Source organism: Haematobia irritans, chromosome 1, assembly GCF_050003625.1.
Source record: "Haematobia irritans isolate KBUSLIRL chromosome 1, ASM5000362v1, whole genome shotgun sequence".
NCBI classification, from domain to species: Eukaryota; Metazoa; Arthropoda; class Insecta; order Diptera; family Muscidae; genus Haematobia; species Haematobia irritans.
In genome coordinates, this window is record NC_134397.1 from 4189774 (window position 1) to 4203490 (window position 13717).

The 13717-nt window shown below is 31.4% G+C and overlaps 2 protein-coding genes across 2 annotated transcripts; both read right to left on the reverse strand.

The window, feature by feature from the left end:
* Window positions 1-4073: 4073 nt before the first annotated feature.
* Window positions 4074-5749, reverse strand: LOC142220086 (arrestin domain-containing protein 3-like). Its single transcript, XM_075289011.1, has 4 exons — window positions 5521-5749; window positions 5097-5449; window positions 4472-5036; window positions 4074-4390 (listed from the first exon to the last, which is right to left on the reverse strand). Exons 1-4 carry the CDS (start codon window positions 5630-5632, stop codon window positions 4278-4280), a joined length of 1143 nt encoding a protein of 380 aa, XP_075145126.1. The 5' UTR covers window positions 5633-5749; the 3' UTR covers window positions 4074-4277.
* A 630-nt stretch (window positions 5750-6379) lies between these two features.
* LOC142220085 (arrestin domain-containing protein 17) lies at window positions 6380-13247 on the reverse strand. Its single transcript, XM_075289010.1, has 4 exons — window positions 13007-13247; window positions 7438-7811; window positions 6790-7363; window positions 6380-6721 (listed from the first exon to the last, which is right to left on the reverse strand). Exons 1-4 carry the CDS (start codon window positions 13119-13121, stop codon window positions 6474-6476), a joined length of 1311 nt encoding a protein of 436 aa, XP_075145125.1. The 5' UTR covers window positions 13122-13247; the 3' UTR covers window positions 6380-6473.
* Between the last annotated feature and the right edge of the window lie 470 nt (window positions 13248-13717).

The following is a 13717-nucleotide window of genomic DNA, read 5'->3' on the forward strand; positions in this document are numbered from 1 at the left end:
TCAAAACGAAATCCAATGTTAATATATACTCAATTGTTCCTCCGAGTATATGTGAGAGAATGTTCTGCATTAATTAGCAAAATTAGTTTTTTTCCTCTCGCTCTCTCTGCGTCTTTTGGCTATTGGATAGGTATCTATCAGATCTCTTCCTCAGAACATGTTTGAATGCACTCCAATAACTCGAAAAAGGGAATCTTCAGAATTCACGTACTCTCTGGATTTTGCAGCTACCGCCTATTACCTGTTCAGTCCATTATGATACCACATTGGTGAACTCTCTTATCACTGAGTGCTGCCCGATTCCATGTTAAGCTCAACGACAAGGGACCTCCTTTTTATAGCCGAGTCCGAACGGCGTTCCACATTGCAGTGAAACCACTTAGAGAAGCTTTAAAACCCTCAGAAATGTCACCAGCATTACTGAGGTGGGATAATCCACCGCTGGAAAACTGTTTGGTGTTCGGTCGAAGCAGGAATCCAACCCACGACCTTGTGTATGCAAGGCGGGTATGCTAACCATTGCACCATGGTGGTGAAGATGTGAATAGAATGACCTTTGATCTAATAAAAGCTGAACTATTAGTAAGAATAAATTTTAATGAGGATTGCAAAGACTTTCAATAATTAATTCTTCACCCGATGTTCGAGAATTAATTAATTCTGTGTGGCAAAATAAGTTTTCTTTAAAATATATAAAGACTGCATTTTTTTACCTGCGCCTCGCTGTGGAACAGGATATTATAAGTTAGTGCATATATTTGCAACACATAGAAGGAGACGAGATAGACATAAGGTGTCTTTGACAATATTGCTCAGAGTCGGTCCTTGAATCGATCTAGCCATGTCCATCTGTCTGTGAACACGTTTTTGTGATCAAAGTCTAGGTCGCAATTTTTGTCCAATCGACTTCAAATTTGGCACAATTATGGTTTTTGGGTCAGTATAGAACCCTATTGATTTTGGAGTTATATGACCCCAGAGGCCACACTTTTACTCCGACTTACGTAAAATTTTACACAGCGAGTAAAATTAACATTCTTACTATGCATGCCAAATTTGCTTGAAATCGGTTCAGATTGACATATACACGCAAAGAAAAAAAACGTTTGGAAAACGTGTACCGAAAACGTTTTTCTTTTGTTAGAGTTTTTTGAATTGCTTCGAAAAGTATACACTTTTATCACCAAAAAAAATCATTTGGTACAAAATTTTTATTTTTTTAATAAAAAAAGTTATTTTTGAACCAAAAACACAGTCCATTTCGTTTATCTCAAACACTGTTCTTTTCTGACTTTAGGTCTTTAATAAGACACATTTTAAAGTTCATAGTAAAATTTAATATAGTAGAATGTAATGTTGAACATTTTTTCGGAATCTTTCGACCATCTCTGGAATATATGTAAAAAAAAAAAAAACTTTGGTCGAAGCAGGGATCGAACCCACGACCCTTGGCATGCAAGTCGGACGTAGCAACCACTGCACCACGGTGCCCAACTAGATGTATTTTTCTGTTAAATAAACTTTGTTTAATCGGCTCGTGGGCGCCGCAAGCTAGGCTATATAAATATAACTTATATGGGTAATTGTCTATTGATGACTATAACGGCTACATAGCTCAGTGGATAGTGTGTTGGCTTACAAATTGCATGGTCCGCGGTTCGATTCTCCGTCCAGGCGAAAGGTAAAAAAAATTTAAAATTTATAAAATCGTATAATTTCTTCTACATTACTTGTATTACAGAAAAAGGTGCTAAGAAATAAAAAACTTCGTGGAAGTGAGAAAGATGTGAGGGAAAATGCAATTAGCCAGAAAAAATTTTTTTTGAGTTAGTCTTTATGAAATTGTTATTACATCCTGGAAAAGAATAAACGTTTTTCACAAAAAGAATATACTTTTCTTCCAAATACACTTCGTTTCAACGAAAAGCAAAAATGAGAAACGAACTTTGTTTGTCTAAAATTTCGTTTGGGAGGAAAGAATTATTTTTTTGCGTGTAACTCGCATATATATATATATATATATATATATATATATATATATATATATATATATATATATATATATATATATATATATATATATATATATATATATATATATATATATATATATATATATATATATATATATATATATATATATATATATATATATATATATATATATATATATATATATATATATATATATATATATATATATATATATATATATATATATATATATATATATATATATATATATATATATATATATATATATATACATATATATATATATATATATATATATATATATATATATATATATATATATATATATATATATATATATATATATATATATATATATATATATATATATATATATATATATATATATATATATATATATATATATATATATATATATATATATATATATATATATATATATATATATATATATATATATATATATATATATATATATATATATATATATATATATATATATATATATATTAACATTTTAACCCATATTGGCCATGTAAAATCGCCACTGCAAAAACAAAAGCTTGTAAAAATGAATAAAATTTTCCTATACATCTAATATCTATCGAACGATGAATCGTAGAGATACTTTTGCGAAATTGAATAAAATTTATTTAGATCTCAATATTTCCCATACTTTTCTACTAACATTGTGCTTCGCCCAGGCCATTAGCTGATTTATATTTGAAGTCCAGAGATTTTCTAAGAAGTCTAAAATATTTTGCCCAAATCGATTCTGATTTAAATGTATGTATATGGGAAATAAGCACTCGATACATTTGACAGATTTGATATGGTATTGGAAATGTGAATCTACAAAGTGAGGCAGGGTATAATATAGACGGCACCGTCCGACCTTAGACTTTCCTTACTGTTAAATTGTTTTTGTTTCTTTTACGTTGTCTGTTATTTGTACTTTTTATGATATACTCGTATTTGTTTTTATACTAATAATTTTGCAAAAAAAATAAAAAATTAATTAAAACCAATATGAGTGTTTTTATTTGTCAAGTTATTTTTCAAAATCATTTTTTTTTTTGCCAATGTCAAGCTTTTTCACAAATTGGATCTGGCAAGCCAACATAGGTCCCATATAAACTGACCCCAAATTTGACCTCTGGATTCTTATGGGGGAAAAGCTTCCATCAGTTGTTGTTGAATTTATCCTTTCTAATAGCGATAATTATTTGTAGAGTCCGTTTTTTATGCCTTTTTATCTAACCTAGACTGCATAAGAACTAAAATAATATATAGAAAATAATGCAAATAAGGTTTAATATACCTGGCCGTCGGGAACTGTAACCACAACCCAAGTAATTCAATTGTGGGTGATTGTATGCAATCCATACTCTATTTCGGCTGTGTTTACTTGTTATATTTAGATTTATATTATTTTTCCCATTCTTTATTGGACTCTTTAAAATTTATAAATAATATGAAAGGTTTTGAAAATAAGCCTTTAAGAAATGCATACTGTTTGTAATGCACTATTATTATGTACAGCGAAAACGCTGAGAAAAGTTTGTCCACTTATGCGAGCTTAATTTAAATGAGATAATTTTGAAAACGTTCCAAGAAAATTGTTAGTTTTTAGGAGGTGTCCAAAATTGAGAGGTTTTACTTTATTACTTTATCAATAAAGACTAATAAGATATCGAATACAAATACAGAAGGACTTCTTTTTGACAACAGTCCTTGGATACGAAAGAATTCACATTCAGTAGGCTTGCTTTACAACGAAAAAAATATCGCCAATAGTTTTTTTTATTAAGATCTCTATTGCATATCTTTAATAAACTAATTGACTCATACATCAGTCTCAGTTTATATGTATGAATGAAAATGTTAATGGCATTGATTGATTGAACTAATTTCAATTAAAAATTAACTAATAATTAATTTCGCGATTGAACCCCAAAAAAAAACTTTATTTCTACAAACAAATTCATAAGTATTTTTTCATTTTTTTTAATTCAATCAAATAAGAAAAATCCAATAAATATATCACATATCATAAAGATTTAAATACAAATAAAATGTATGGTAATGCTGATTGTTTATTATTACCCATATTCACAGTAAAAAAGAACTGCAATAGAAGTTTCTTATCAATCACAAAGATATTAAAATTAAATAAACATTTGTATTGAAAGAAAATATAACTCATTTGTATTGAATATCATAACAAAAATATACATGAAACTGACCACACCATGAGTGTAAAACAATGGGACATACATTGCCTATGAGTACATGGGGTAGAGAGGTTTGAAATCGTCTACGCGATGATGTTTATCTACGTCATGATCAACAAAATGGGAATCACATTCCACTGTAGCCTCGTAGGAAGGTGGTTCTGCTCGAAATAGAAGATAAGGCAAGCATTGATGAAATATAGAATATTTCCAATTAGTCATCAGACTATCAGACTACTTACTCAAGTCTAAGTAACTGGGTGGCATATCTGAGGTAGCGGTTTCGGGATTTTCTTTCAAGATTTCTGGTTCAGGAGCTGTGGGCGTTACTACTTCTACAGCAGCTACTAGGCTTTCTCTCAGTGGTATAGTGCCAATGAATATTGGCACAGATATATCCCTAGACTTGTGGCATCCCATCATATAGATGGTCAATTTCAATTTATAGTCAACATGTATAATGGAACTGGGGTCGGTTGTGGGTGAAATTGAAGGTATACGAAATTCACCCTCAAATATGCGATTGGTAAGACGTAAACAAGTCTCCGAATACGTCCTTTTTACTAAAGTATTTTTAGTTTGTCTTTGCTTTCGTTGAGGCGAAGTGACTGTAAAAGTCTTTCTTTGTATAAATTCCAGTAAATATCCATTGGTATTTGCCATGGTTTGATTTTGTATGGCCAAAGCATATTTGACCAACTGGCCTGGAGAATAGGCTCCAAAGGGTACACGAAGCGAATATATCATTTTGCCACCAGAGCAGGGCCAACAACATACACTGGCATTGTCTTCAGCCAAAAGAGGAAGCTGCAAGTGTGACGTTAGTATTTTCAAAGATTATGGTTGTTTTTTGAAATAATAATCTACCTTGAATACAGGGTTTAAATTCAAATCCACCGTTTTTAGAACGGTCAATGGCCTATGGTAGACATTATCGAAACGTAAGACCCTATTCAATATTAACGATATTCCATAACGTATATGACCATAGCGTCCTTCACACGATGTGGGGCATTGTAGCGGCAATATTATGCTGAATGTATAAGTGTGTTGGCCCATAGGCAATTTACCCTCGCCATGTACCACAGTCTCATTACTTACATACACCTCATGGGCTCTATAGCAGATTGTATTGGTAACTGTATTTCCATTTCCTGTAGATGTGGTATATGATTCATCCCATTTAACTTTGCCTTCACCCTTGAAGGCAATGCGTACATCTATCATTTAGGAAGGACAATTTTAATAACCACAATTTGGTACACAAAAGGATATGACCGTCTTATCTTACTGTGAACATTTTTCTCTGAGCTTGTTGTTAATTTTATGGTTCCATTGATGGTCTGGCCACTGTAGTAAACACCATTGCTATGATCCAATTCAAATAGGCAGGTTGAAGGCATATCAACAAGTGTCAATTGGAAATGAGTATCAACTACCTCTGATATTTCCAGTCAATGGTTTTTAACTTGCGATTCCTTTGACTTTCTTTAAGCAACTGTGTTTTTGAAGTAAGTCTATGTGCATTTGCAAACAAACCAATTGTATAGTGAGCACTTATCGTAGCTATCTTTGTCATACCATCACGCTCTCTCTTAAATGCATTTGATTTTGGTAAGAGAGTGTCTGTGAGGCCATTTCAATTTTAATGATTGATGGATTTGTACATTCTCTAATAATGAAGAAGGAGAAGCATGAATCGAAGAGTAATAAGAGATATAACAAACAATCTAATTAAGGGAACGTAGTACAAATGAAAAGTGTGTAGGGTTACCAGACTTGTCGTTATATCGTTATTTTGAAGATGTCCTCTTTCCTCTTAAGTAAATTGATCTTCATGCTTGCAGTCTTGAGCATCTTGAAGTTATATAAGAGTTCAACTCCATCTCGCAGTAACTGCACAGAAACAATATATTTTTGGATACAATCACGAAATTAACCCTCTAATGTCCCATTTTTATTTTGTTGTGAGTAGTTTTTGAAGCAATTAATTTTTTAATTGCATACTCTTTAAAATTCAATTAAGAAACTTAAAGTAGGTTTTTTCTGTGCGACCGAGTTTTTCTCCGATTTTATGGAAATTTTAATAAAAATTTGAAATTTCAGAAAATATTTGATAGCTTTTTTAGTTTTTACAATAATTTCCATGCTTTCATAGAATAAAGATAATTAATTTATTTGGTAGTTATAAAGATGAAGAGAAGAGTCTCTCTCTCTTATACAGAGTTATAATAAGCACGATATTCATATTTCAATGGGTGACTCTCTAGGGGGTTTTTCATCCAGAATATCCTGAACTTGTAGCTCTTGATTAGTTTTCTTTTTCTTCTTCTTTTTCTTAAGAGGAGGATTTGGTGGAGCAGTTTGAGCCACGGAATCGACATCGAAGACCGGATATCGTGGGGTAAAATTAGCCTGTTCGCTTACGGTATTTACATCATCATCAGCTAAATTGGTGGTCATAAACATGGCCTCTTCATAGGTGGGAGGAGCTATAAGCAAAAAAAGATCAAACGTGTAATCAATTCCAGAAATTCCTAGGATGGATTTCCGAACTTACGCAATTCAAATTCAACTTCCGTTTCTTCACTCAATAAACTGTGATCATTACCCTCTGCCCTTTGCATGGCACAAGCCGATGTTGTGGGAACATCATCCATTCTGGGTGTTACTACTGGCGCTGATGGCATTACCAAGGGAACATTTCCCACCGTTATAGGTATTACAGATTTGGGATTGTGCATCAGATGATTCATTACAGCTACCACACAAATCTCATAGGAGATTCGTACAACTTTACTGAGGTGATCACATGTGGGTGGTGTCGCTGGAACTCGAATAACTTCAGCATAATCCCTTTCACTGTGCCTGGGGACAGAGCCACAATATTTTTTAATCAGACACAACTTTTCACCGGTGGTACGCATACACGGGCTATCCGAGGTATAAGTGGCTCGTAAATTCAGGCATATCAAAATTTTCTTAACATCAATGCTGGAATGGTTTTTGATATGGGAACTGACCAGAACCATTTGCCCAGGAACATAACCGGTTTGCATAATATCTACACGTAGGCTCACCGTTTGAGAAGTGAAAAAGCAAAAACTCTCCATGCTCTCATTAAAGGCTGGACTCTGAAATCAGAAAAATATCCTTTTTCTAAATACCATAAATAAAAAAGCAATTTTTACATTTCAGAAGCGGTTACCTTTAAAAGTTGACCTTCTCTGTTGAGGTCCATCATCTTCAAAACTGTAAAACCTTTGGTATAAGTTCGATTGGATGAACCAGGTCTTATTGTGGTCACTTTGACTAAATACCGGACATGACCATAGGCTCCTTCAAAGGATGATGGACAATTGACAGGTATAGGACAAGAAAATGTATAGGTATGGGTTCCAGGTTCTATGGCGAAAGTACTGCCATCTTCTGAACCCACAAGGAAGGTAGTCGATGCTATATAATCCTCATGACCATGATAGACATGTTTTCTCTTTAGATTTGATTTGTAAATGGGTTTGCGGCGGCCATGTCGTTGACGCCACTGGCATTGGGCATAACCGCATATTTGAAGTTTGATTCCTGGAAGATAATAAAGAAAAAAATTATATTAATTTATATTATTTTTCAAAATTTAGGAAAAAAACGAAAGCTCCAAAATATGCTATAGTAGAAAGGGACAGTAGGAATTTCCGTTGACATTTAAACGTGTCACAATGGGAATGTGTATTTAATAATATTTAATTCCACAGCGAATGTACATATCTTATCTAGAAAAATATTTCTCCAAAAATTTTAGGTCTTTAGATATATTATGTTTTGTTACATATTTCTCTGATTTAAGGCAACAAAAATTGCACTGCCTATTATTAAAATGGAATTATTTTTAAAAACAAATATTTTTGCAATTCATTCACCTATACAAAAGAATTAAGCCTCTAGTTGAATCATAAATAAAATAGCCATCATAGAAAATTAATCGAAAGAAAAAAATCAAAACAATTATTTAATTTTTTATGCTATTTGCGGCAAAAATAACACTCACATATACTATCTCTAATATATCTTAGCTAGATAAGATAAAAGTTAATTGTATAGTTAATCATTGTTTTAGCAAATATATCAACACTGACGAAAATTGTTTATAAAACAAAAAACCAAGAGGAATTTTGCTTTGCTGCTTTGTTAAATATAAGCAAAACATATGATTTCTTCAAATTAAATGATCATGTTTTTTTTTTGCCATTTTTACAAAAAATGGACCTTGTAGGAGCTTTATGCAAATGTGCTTCATTTTTATTATAAGGGATTTTTCATAGGAAAAGTTTTCGCTCAATGGATTTCTATGGAAAATTTTGTAAAAATTTTATCTCTATAGAAAATGTTGTCAAAAGTTTTTTTCTATAGAAAATGTTGTCCAAATTGTATTTCTAGAGAAAATGTTATCAATTTTTAATTCTACAGGAAATTTTATCAAATTCTTAATTCTATAGAAAATTTTACACAGGAAGTTCTTTTAATTCAATTTTCATAACTCGCTTTTTCTCATAATTATTTAATGGGTAATTTTATTTTTTTTCAATAGGTTAAAAACAGAGAAATAATAAAATGGTAAAATATTTTAAAATTTTGTCGAAAAAATTCTAAATCCAATCTAGAAAATTTGCAACTTTTTGAAAATATTTGAGGTCATACGTTTAGAATGCATTAAAAATCATAAAAAAATTATAACATTTATTTATTTGTCAAAATATCACTATTTTTTTTAAAATCACATCCAAAACACTTCAGTTTCAGAGTTTTAGATGTGAATTAAAAAATCACACCTTAAGAAGTGATGCAAATTTAGTTCAACTGCTGTTGTAATGGTGGATATGCATCCTATGACAAGCCCATGTTAAATTCATTGTGTCTACGACAATTTTGCACCACTTCCGGATCCAAAAAGAACATTTTCTTTTTGGCGACGCTTTTTGTTTGCTGGTGACCTGACAGATCATAGGTCTTTACCGCAGAAAATCTTTAGTAATATTTTAAAATTGGATCCTAATGCACTAACGTGTACCAACTTTTTTGGACTACGTTGTTTGGGACACTGGAAAACAAATGTAAGAAGAAAACTAAGCATCAATACATTCAAGAAGCCCAATGCAGAGATCGGTTTATATGATAACGTACGCTGAAAAAAAAAAAATATTGGCCTAATATGAAAGATTATGCAACCTAAATTTTAGGACACGCAATTTACAAATTGTTAGAGATTTTTTTTAAATAATGCAATTTTAATTAAAATAAAGTTTATTGTGTTTGCTTCAAAAAATTTTCATTAAATTTAGGACACCTCGGTATGTCTTTGAACTAAGGAATTTTTTGTTTAAATTGAAAACATTTTTGATTAAAGAAATCTTTCTTTAAATAAAGTGATATATTGAAACTCTAGATTTAAGATAAAAATGCTTGAAATACAGGCTAAGACTTATTTTAAAGATTTTCATCTTTGGTTGAAAGTTTTATTTGAAAATTTATTGAAATCCTTTTTCTGTGAAGTTTCTGTTATAATTTGGATTTTTAAAGAAAATTCAATGAATGAGATCTATATCCTAATTTTAATTTTATTAGATCTAAATTTAAAGCCAGAGAACTGTCTAAAAATGTCTTTATCTTAAATAAGTCGCATCTTTGGTTCGGAATCAATACCAAACGAATTTAGGGAAGATCAAAATCTTTCTATCCAATTATTTTTTTTTTTAGTACACAAAATGGGTTGTGGGGCAATGATGAATGAATGGTTAATGGGTGCAATCCCAGTTTCGGACTTAAAGTTTTTCAGCGACGGTTAATGTTGGTAACATTCATGAGTGGTTCCAAGCTTCTCTAAATGGGTTCACTTATACTTGGTTGGTTATTATTATATATAGTTCGGATTTGATTAAAATCTGTTCCAATCCATGACAGGAGTTGATCGGCATATTATGTGGAGGATTTATATCTGATGTTTTCCATAGCAACAATGAAAAAATAATAATCTAATATGAAAGATTTCACTTGTAAATTTTAGGACATACAATTTACACAATATTAACGACAAATTTCTTTAAAATCAAGATATTTTGGTCGAAAAAAGTTCATAATCTTTGCATTCATTTTTTTTATACCCTCCACCATAGGATGGGGGTATATTAACTTTGTCATTCCGTTTGTAACACATCGAAATATTGCTCTAAGACCCCATAAAGTATATATATTCTGGGTCGTGGTGAAATTATGAGTCGATTTGAGCATGTCCGTCCGTCCGTCCGACTGTTGAAATCACGCTAACTTCCGAACGAAACAAGCTATCGACTTGAAACTTTGCACAAGTAGTTGTTATTGATGTAGGTCGGATGGTATTGCAAATGGGCCATATCGGTCCACTTTTACGTATAGCCCCCATATAAACGGACCCCCAAATTTGGCTTGCGATTGCTCTAAGAGAAGCAAATTTCATCCGATCCGGCTGAAATTTAGTACATGGTGTTAGTATATGGTCTCTAATGACCATGCAAAAATTGGTCCACATCGGTCTATAATTATATATAGCCCCCATATAAACCGATCCCCCGATTTGGCTTGCGGAGCCTCTAAGAGAAGCAAATTTCATCCGATCCGGCTGAAATTTGGTACATGGTGTTAGAATATGGTCTCTAATGACCATGCAAAATTTGTTCCACATCGGTCCATAATTATATATATTATATATATATAAACAGATCCCCAGTTTGACCTCCGGAGCCCCTTGGAAGAGCAAAATTCATCCGATTCGGTTGAAATTTGGTACGTAATGTTAGTATATGGTATCCACCAACCATGCAGGAATTGGTTCATATCAGTCCATAAATTTATATAGCCCCGATATAAACCTATCCCCAGATTTGACCTCCGGTGCCTTTTAGAGAAGCAAAATTCATTGTGCTAGAGTATTGCTGTTAACAACCATGCCTAACTAGGTCCACATCGGTCTATAGTTATATATAGCCCTCAGATAAATCGATCCCCAATCACACAAAAATTGGTCCATATCAATTTCATAATTCTATATAGCCCCCATATAAGCGATCCCCATATTTCTATTCTGGCTCTCTACGTACCGTGCAAAAGTCCATGTCGATTCGTAATTATTTGTAGACTTAACTATACATAACATTTTTGTCTAACATATACCACGTATGGACTAGCTCACATTTTAGAAAACGATATTAAGAAGGTTTAAGATACAACAACCCAAGTAGTTCTATTGTGGTTGACAGTCTTTCGTAGAAGTTTCTACGCAATCCATGGTGGAGGGTACATAAGATTCGGCCTGGCCGAACTTACGACCGTATATATTTGTTTTTATTAAATTTAGGCCAAGAATCTTTGCAATTTGCGTCCCTGTGTTATAGTCATATGTATTTCATGTAAAGCAAGTTTTCTTTAAAACAAAAAAAAAAAAAAAATTATGAAATAATCTAAAGATGAAAACTCTCAAAAAATATCAAAAATTTGATAATTTTGCATCTATGGTTTAAAGTTTTGTTTTTTGAAAACATTTTTTTTACTTTCAAGTATCTGTTATAATTTAGATTTTTAAACTGGCTTTTATTCGTACGAGAATGGCTTCGTTAATGTATCGCTATATAAGGAAAATTCTATAAATGAGATTGGTCGAATTTTACTGAAACTGTTTTACAAACGCCGACATCACAAAAATAAGTAAATATTTTTCGGCAAATTCAATAAATTTTTTTAGGCATTATTAGTTCTGTTGTTTTATTTTTAATGCATAAATAATTTTAAAATTTATATAAAATTTTATAGAAAAATTTGCTCCTAAAATTATCACTATACGAAGTGCAAGATTGGCTCATTTGTTGTAAAGTTTAAAAAATTTATGAAATTCTATATATTGTTGCAAGCAAGAATTTTTTAAAAATCTTTTTGTTCCTTTGGGTATAATTTTGCCCACTAACATTCACAATAAATTGTTTAAACTCAATGAAATTTTTTTCTAGAAATTTTAAGTAAAACTTAATAAATTCCATAAACTAAAAGAGCACAATTGGCTTTAGTGGTATATATAAAAATGTTTTTTTTTTTTTTTAATAATAACTCAAATAATTGTTTTTGTGTAGCTATCTTAGTTGCATTGGTAGTTATCACAATGGACTGAATAGTCTAAGTGAGCCTGAATCAAATTGGGCTGCCACTTTAACCTAACCTAACTTAGTTGCAAATATAATGCTTTGGTAATAAATAATGAATGTTTGAAGCAGCTAATTTAAAACAATCACAATTTCAAAAACGCAATATTTTAAATAACATTTTGGAATGTGAGTGACTAAGTTAATAAAAATGAAAAAAAAAAATGAGAAAACAATTATGAGATCTTTAGAGTCAGGTCTAATATTTGTAATCTCCAATCAACCTTGTGTTACCGTTTTTAAATTGGTTGCGATAGTTATGATCTTCAAGTAAATTTACACTTCCATTAAAATAACTTTTTTTAAATATATTATATGATCAATTTTCTTATGAATAGCTTTTTAATGTTTTACGTTTGGGTAAGAAATTATCAATCCGAATATTTTAATATCTTTTGCATACAGTTTGTATGTGCGTGTGTTTTTATTTTACTTTGTGATTAGATTATTTACAGTTTTTTTATTATCACAATGAGTCATCAAGTATTAAAAATAATTATATGCTGTATTTCCGTTTGAAATAAGCTTTATTATATTACCGTTAAAAAACCTATATACCTTTAAATTTTTTCGATTTATTTAAAGTTATAATAACTTTGCCCGTTAACAGTTGCCCGGTGAAGTAAGTCCCGTATTCATTTTGATCAAACGATATCACACAATTGCTGGCCATTTTTTTTTACCGAAGTTACCAAACTCTCGTTGCGTTTAGCCAAATTGGAAAAACATCATATTCGTATTTGCTATGACGGAGTAGCAGTAGCAGTTGAGGCTAACACCGATTGTTTTTAACTGAAGTTATCGCTGGACAAACTTGTTAAGGTGAATTTGCAATTGTAGACAGAATATGTGCGATTAGGTGAGATAAGAATGTGTGTAACGTAATATCTCTTCTCCATTCTTGCTCTCTCTCACTCTCTCTCTTATTGATATGAAGACAAATGCCTAATGAATTTGAGCAACACTGGCTAACAGACATTGGATGGTTGACGAGTTAAACACGTTTTCAATATACTAAACTTTAATCGGTCATTTTGTTTTTTATTGGCCTCTTATGTTCGATATTGTAAAATGATTTTAAATGAAGAGGAGAGTAATCAAATAAAACTTTTCGATTTATGTATGGGAACTGTAGCAAATAAAAGGCTCTGAGTTAGAAGTATGTATGCCTGCCTCCACTGATTTTAAGCCTTTGACACTGTTGTGAAACGTCTTCAATCATTTAAAGAAAGGTAAAAATATATGACACAAATCGAACTGAATATGGAA

Excerpts from the sequence above, each read along its gene's own strand:
- LOC142220086 (XM_075289011.1), bottom strand. The coding sequence starts at position 5,632 with ATGCCTTCAACCTGCCTATTTGAATTGGATCATAGCAATGGTGTTTAC. Across the intron at positions 5,450-5,520 it reads CTCAGAGAAAAATGTTCACA|ATGTACGCATTGCCTTCAAG; the intron begins GTAAGATAAGAC and ends CCTAAATGATAG. Across the intron at positions 5,037-5,096 it reads ATTTAAACCCTGTATTCAAG|CTTCCTCTTTTGGCTGAAGA; the intron begins GTAGATTATTAT and ends TCACACTTGCAG.
- LOC142220085 (XM_075289010.1), bottom strand. The coding sequence starts at position 13,121 with ATGGCCAGCAATTGTGTGATATCGTTTGATCAAAATGAATACGGGACT. Across the intron at positions 7,364-7,437 it reads GAGAAGGTCAACTTTTAAAG|AGTCCAGCCTTTAATGAGAG; the intron begins GTAACCGCTTCT and ends TTCTGATTTCAG. Across the intron at positions 6,722-6,789 it reads GGAAGTTGAATTTGAATTGC|CTCCTCCCACCTATGAAGAG; the intron begins GTAAGTTCGGAA and ends TTTTGCTTATAG.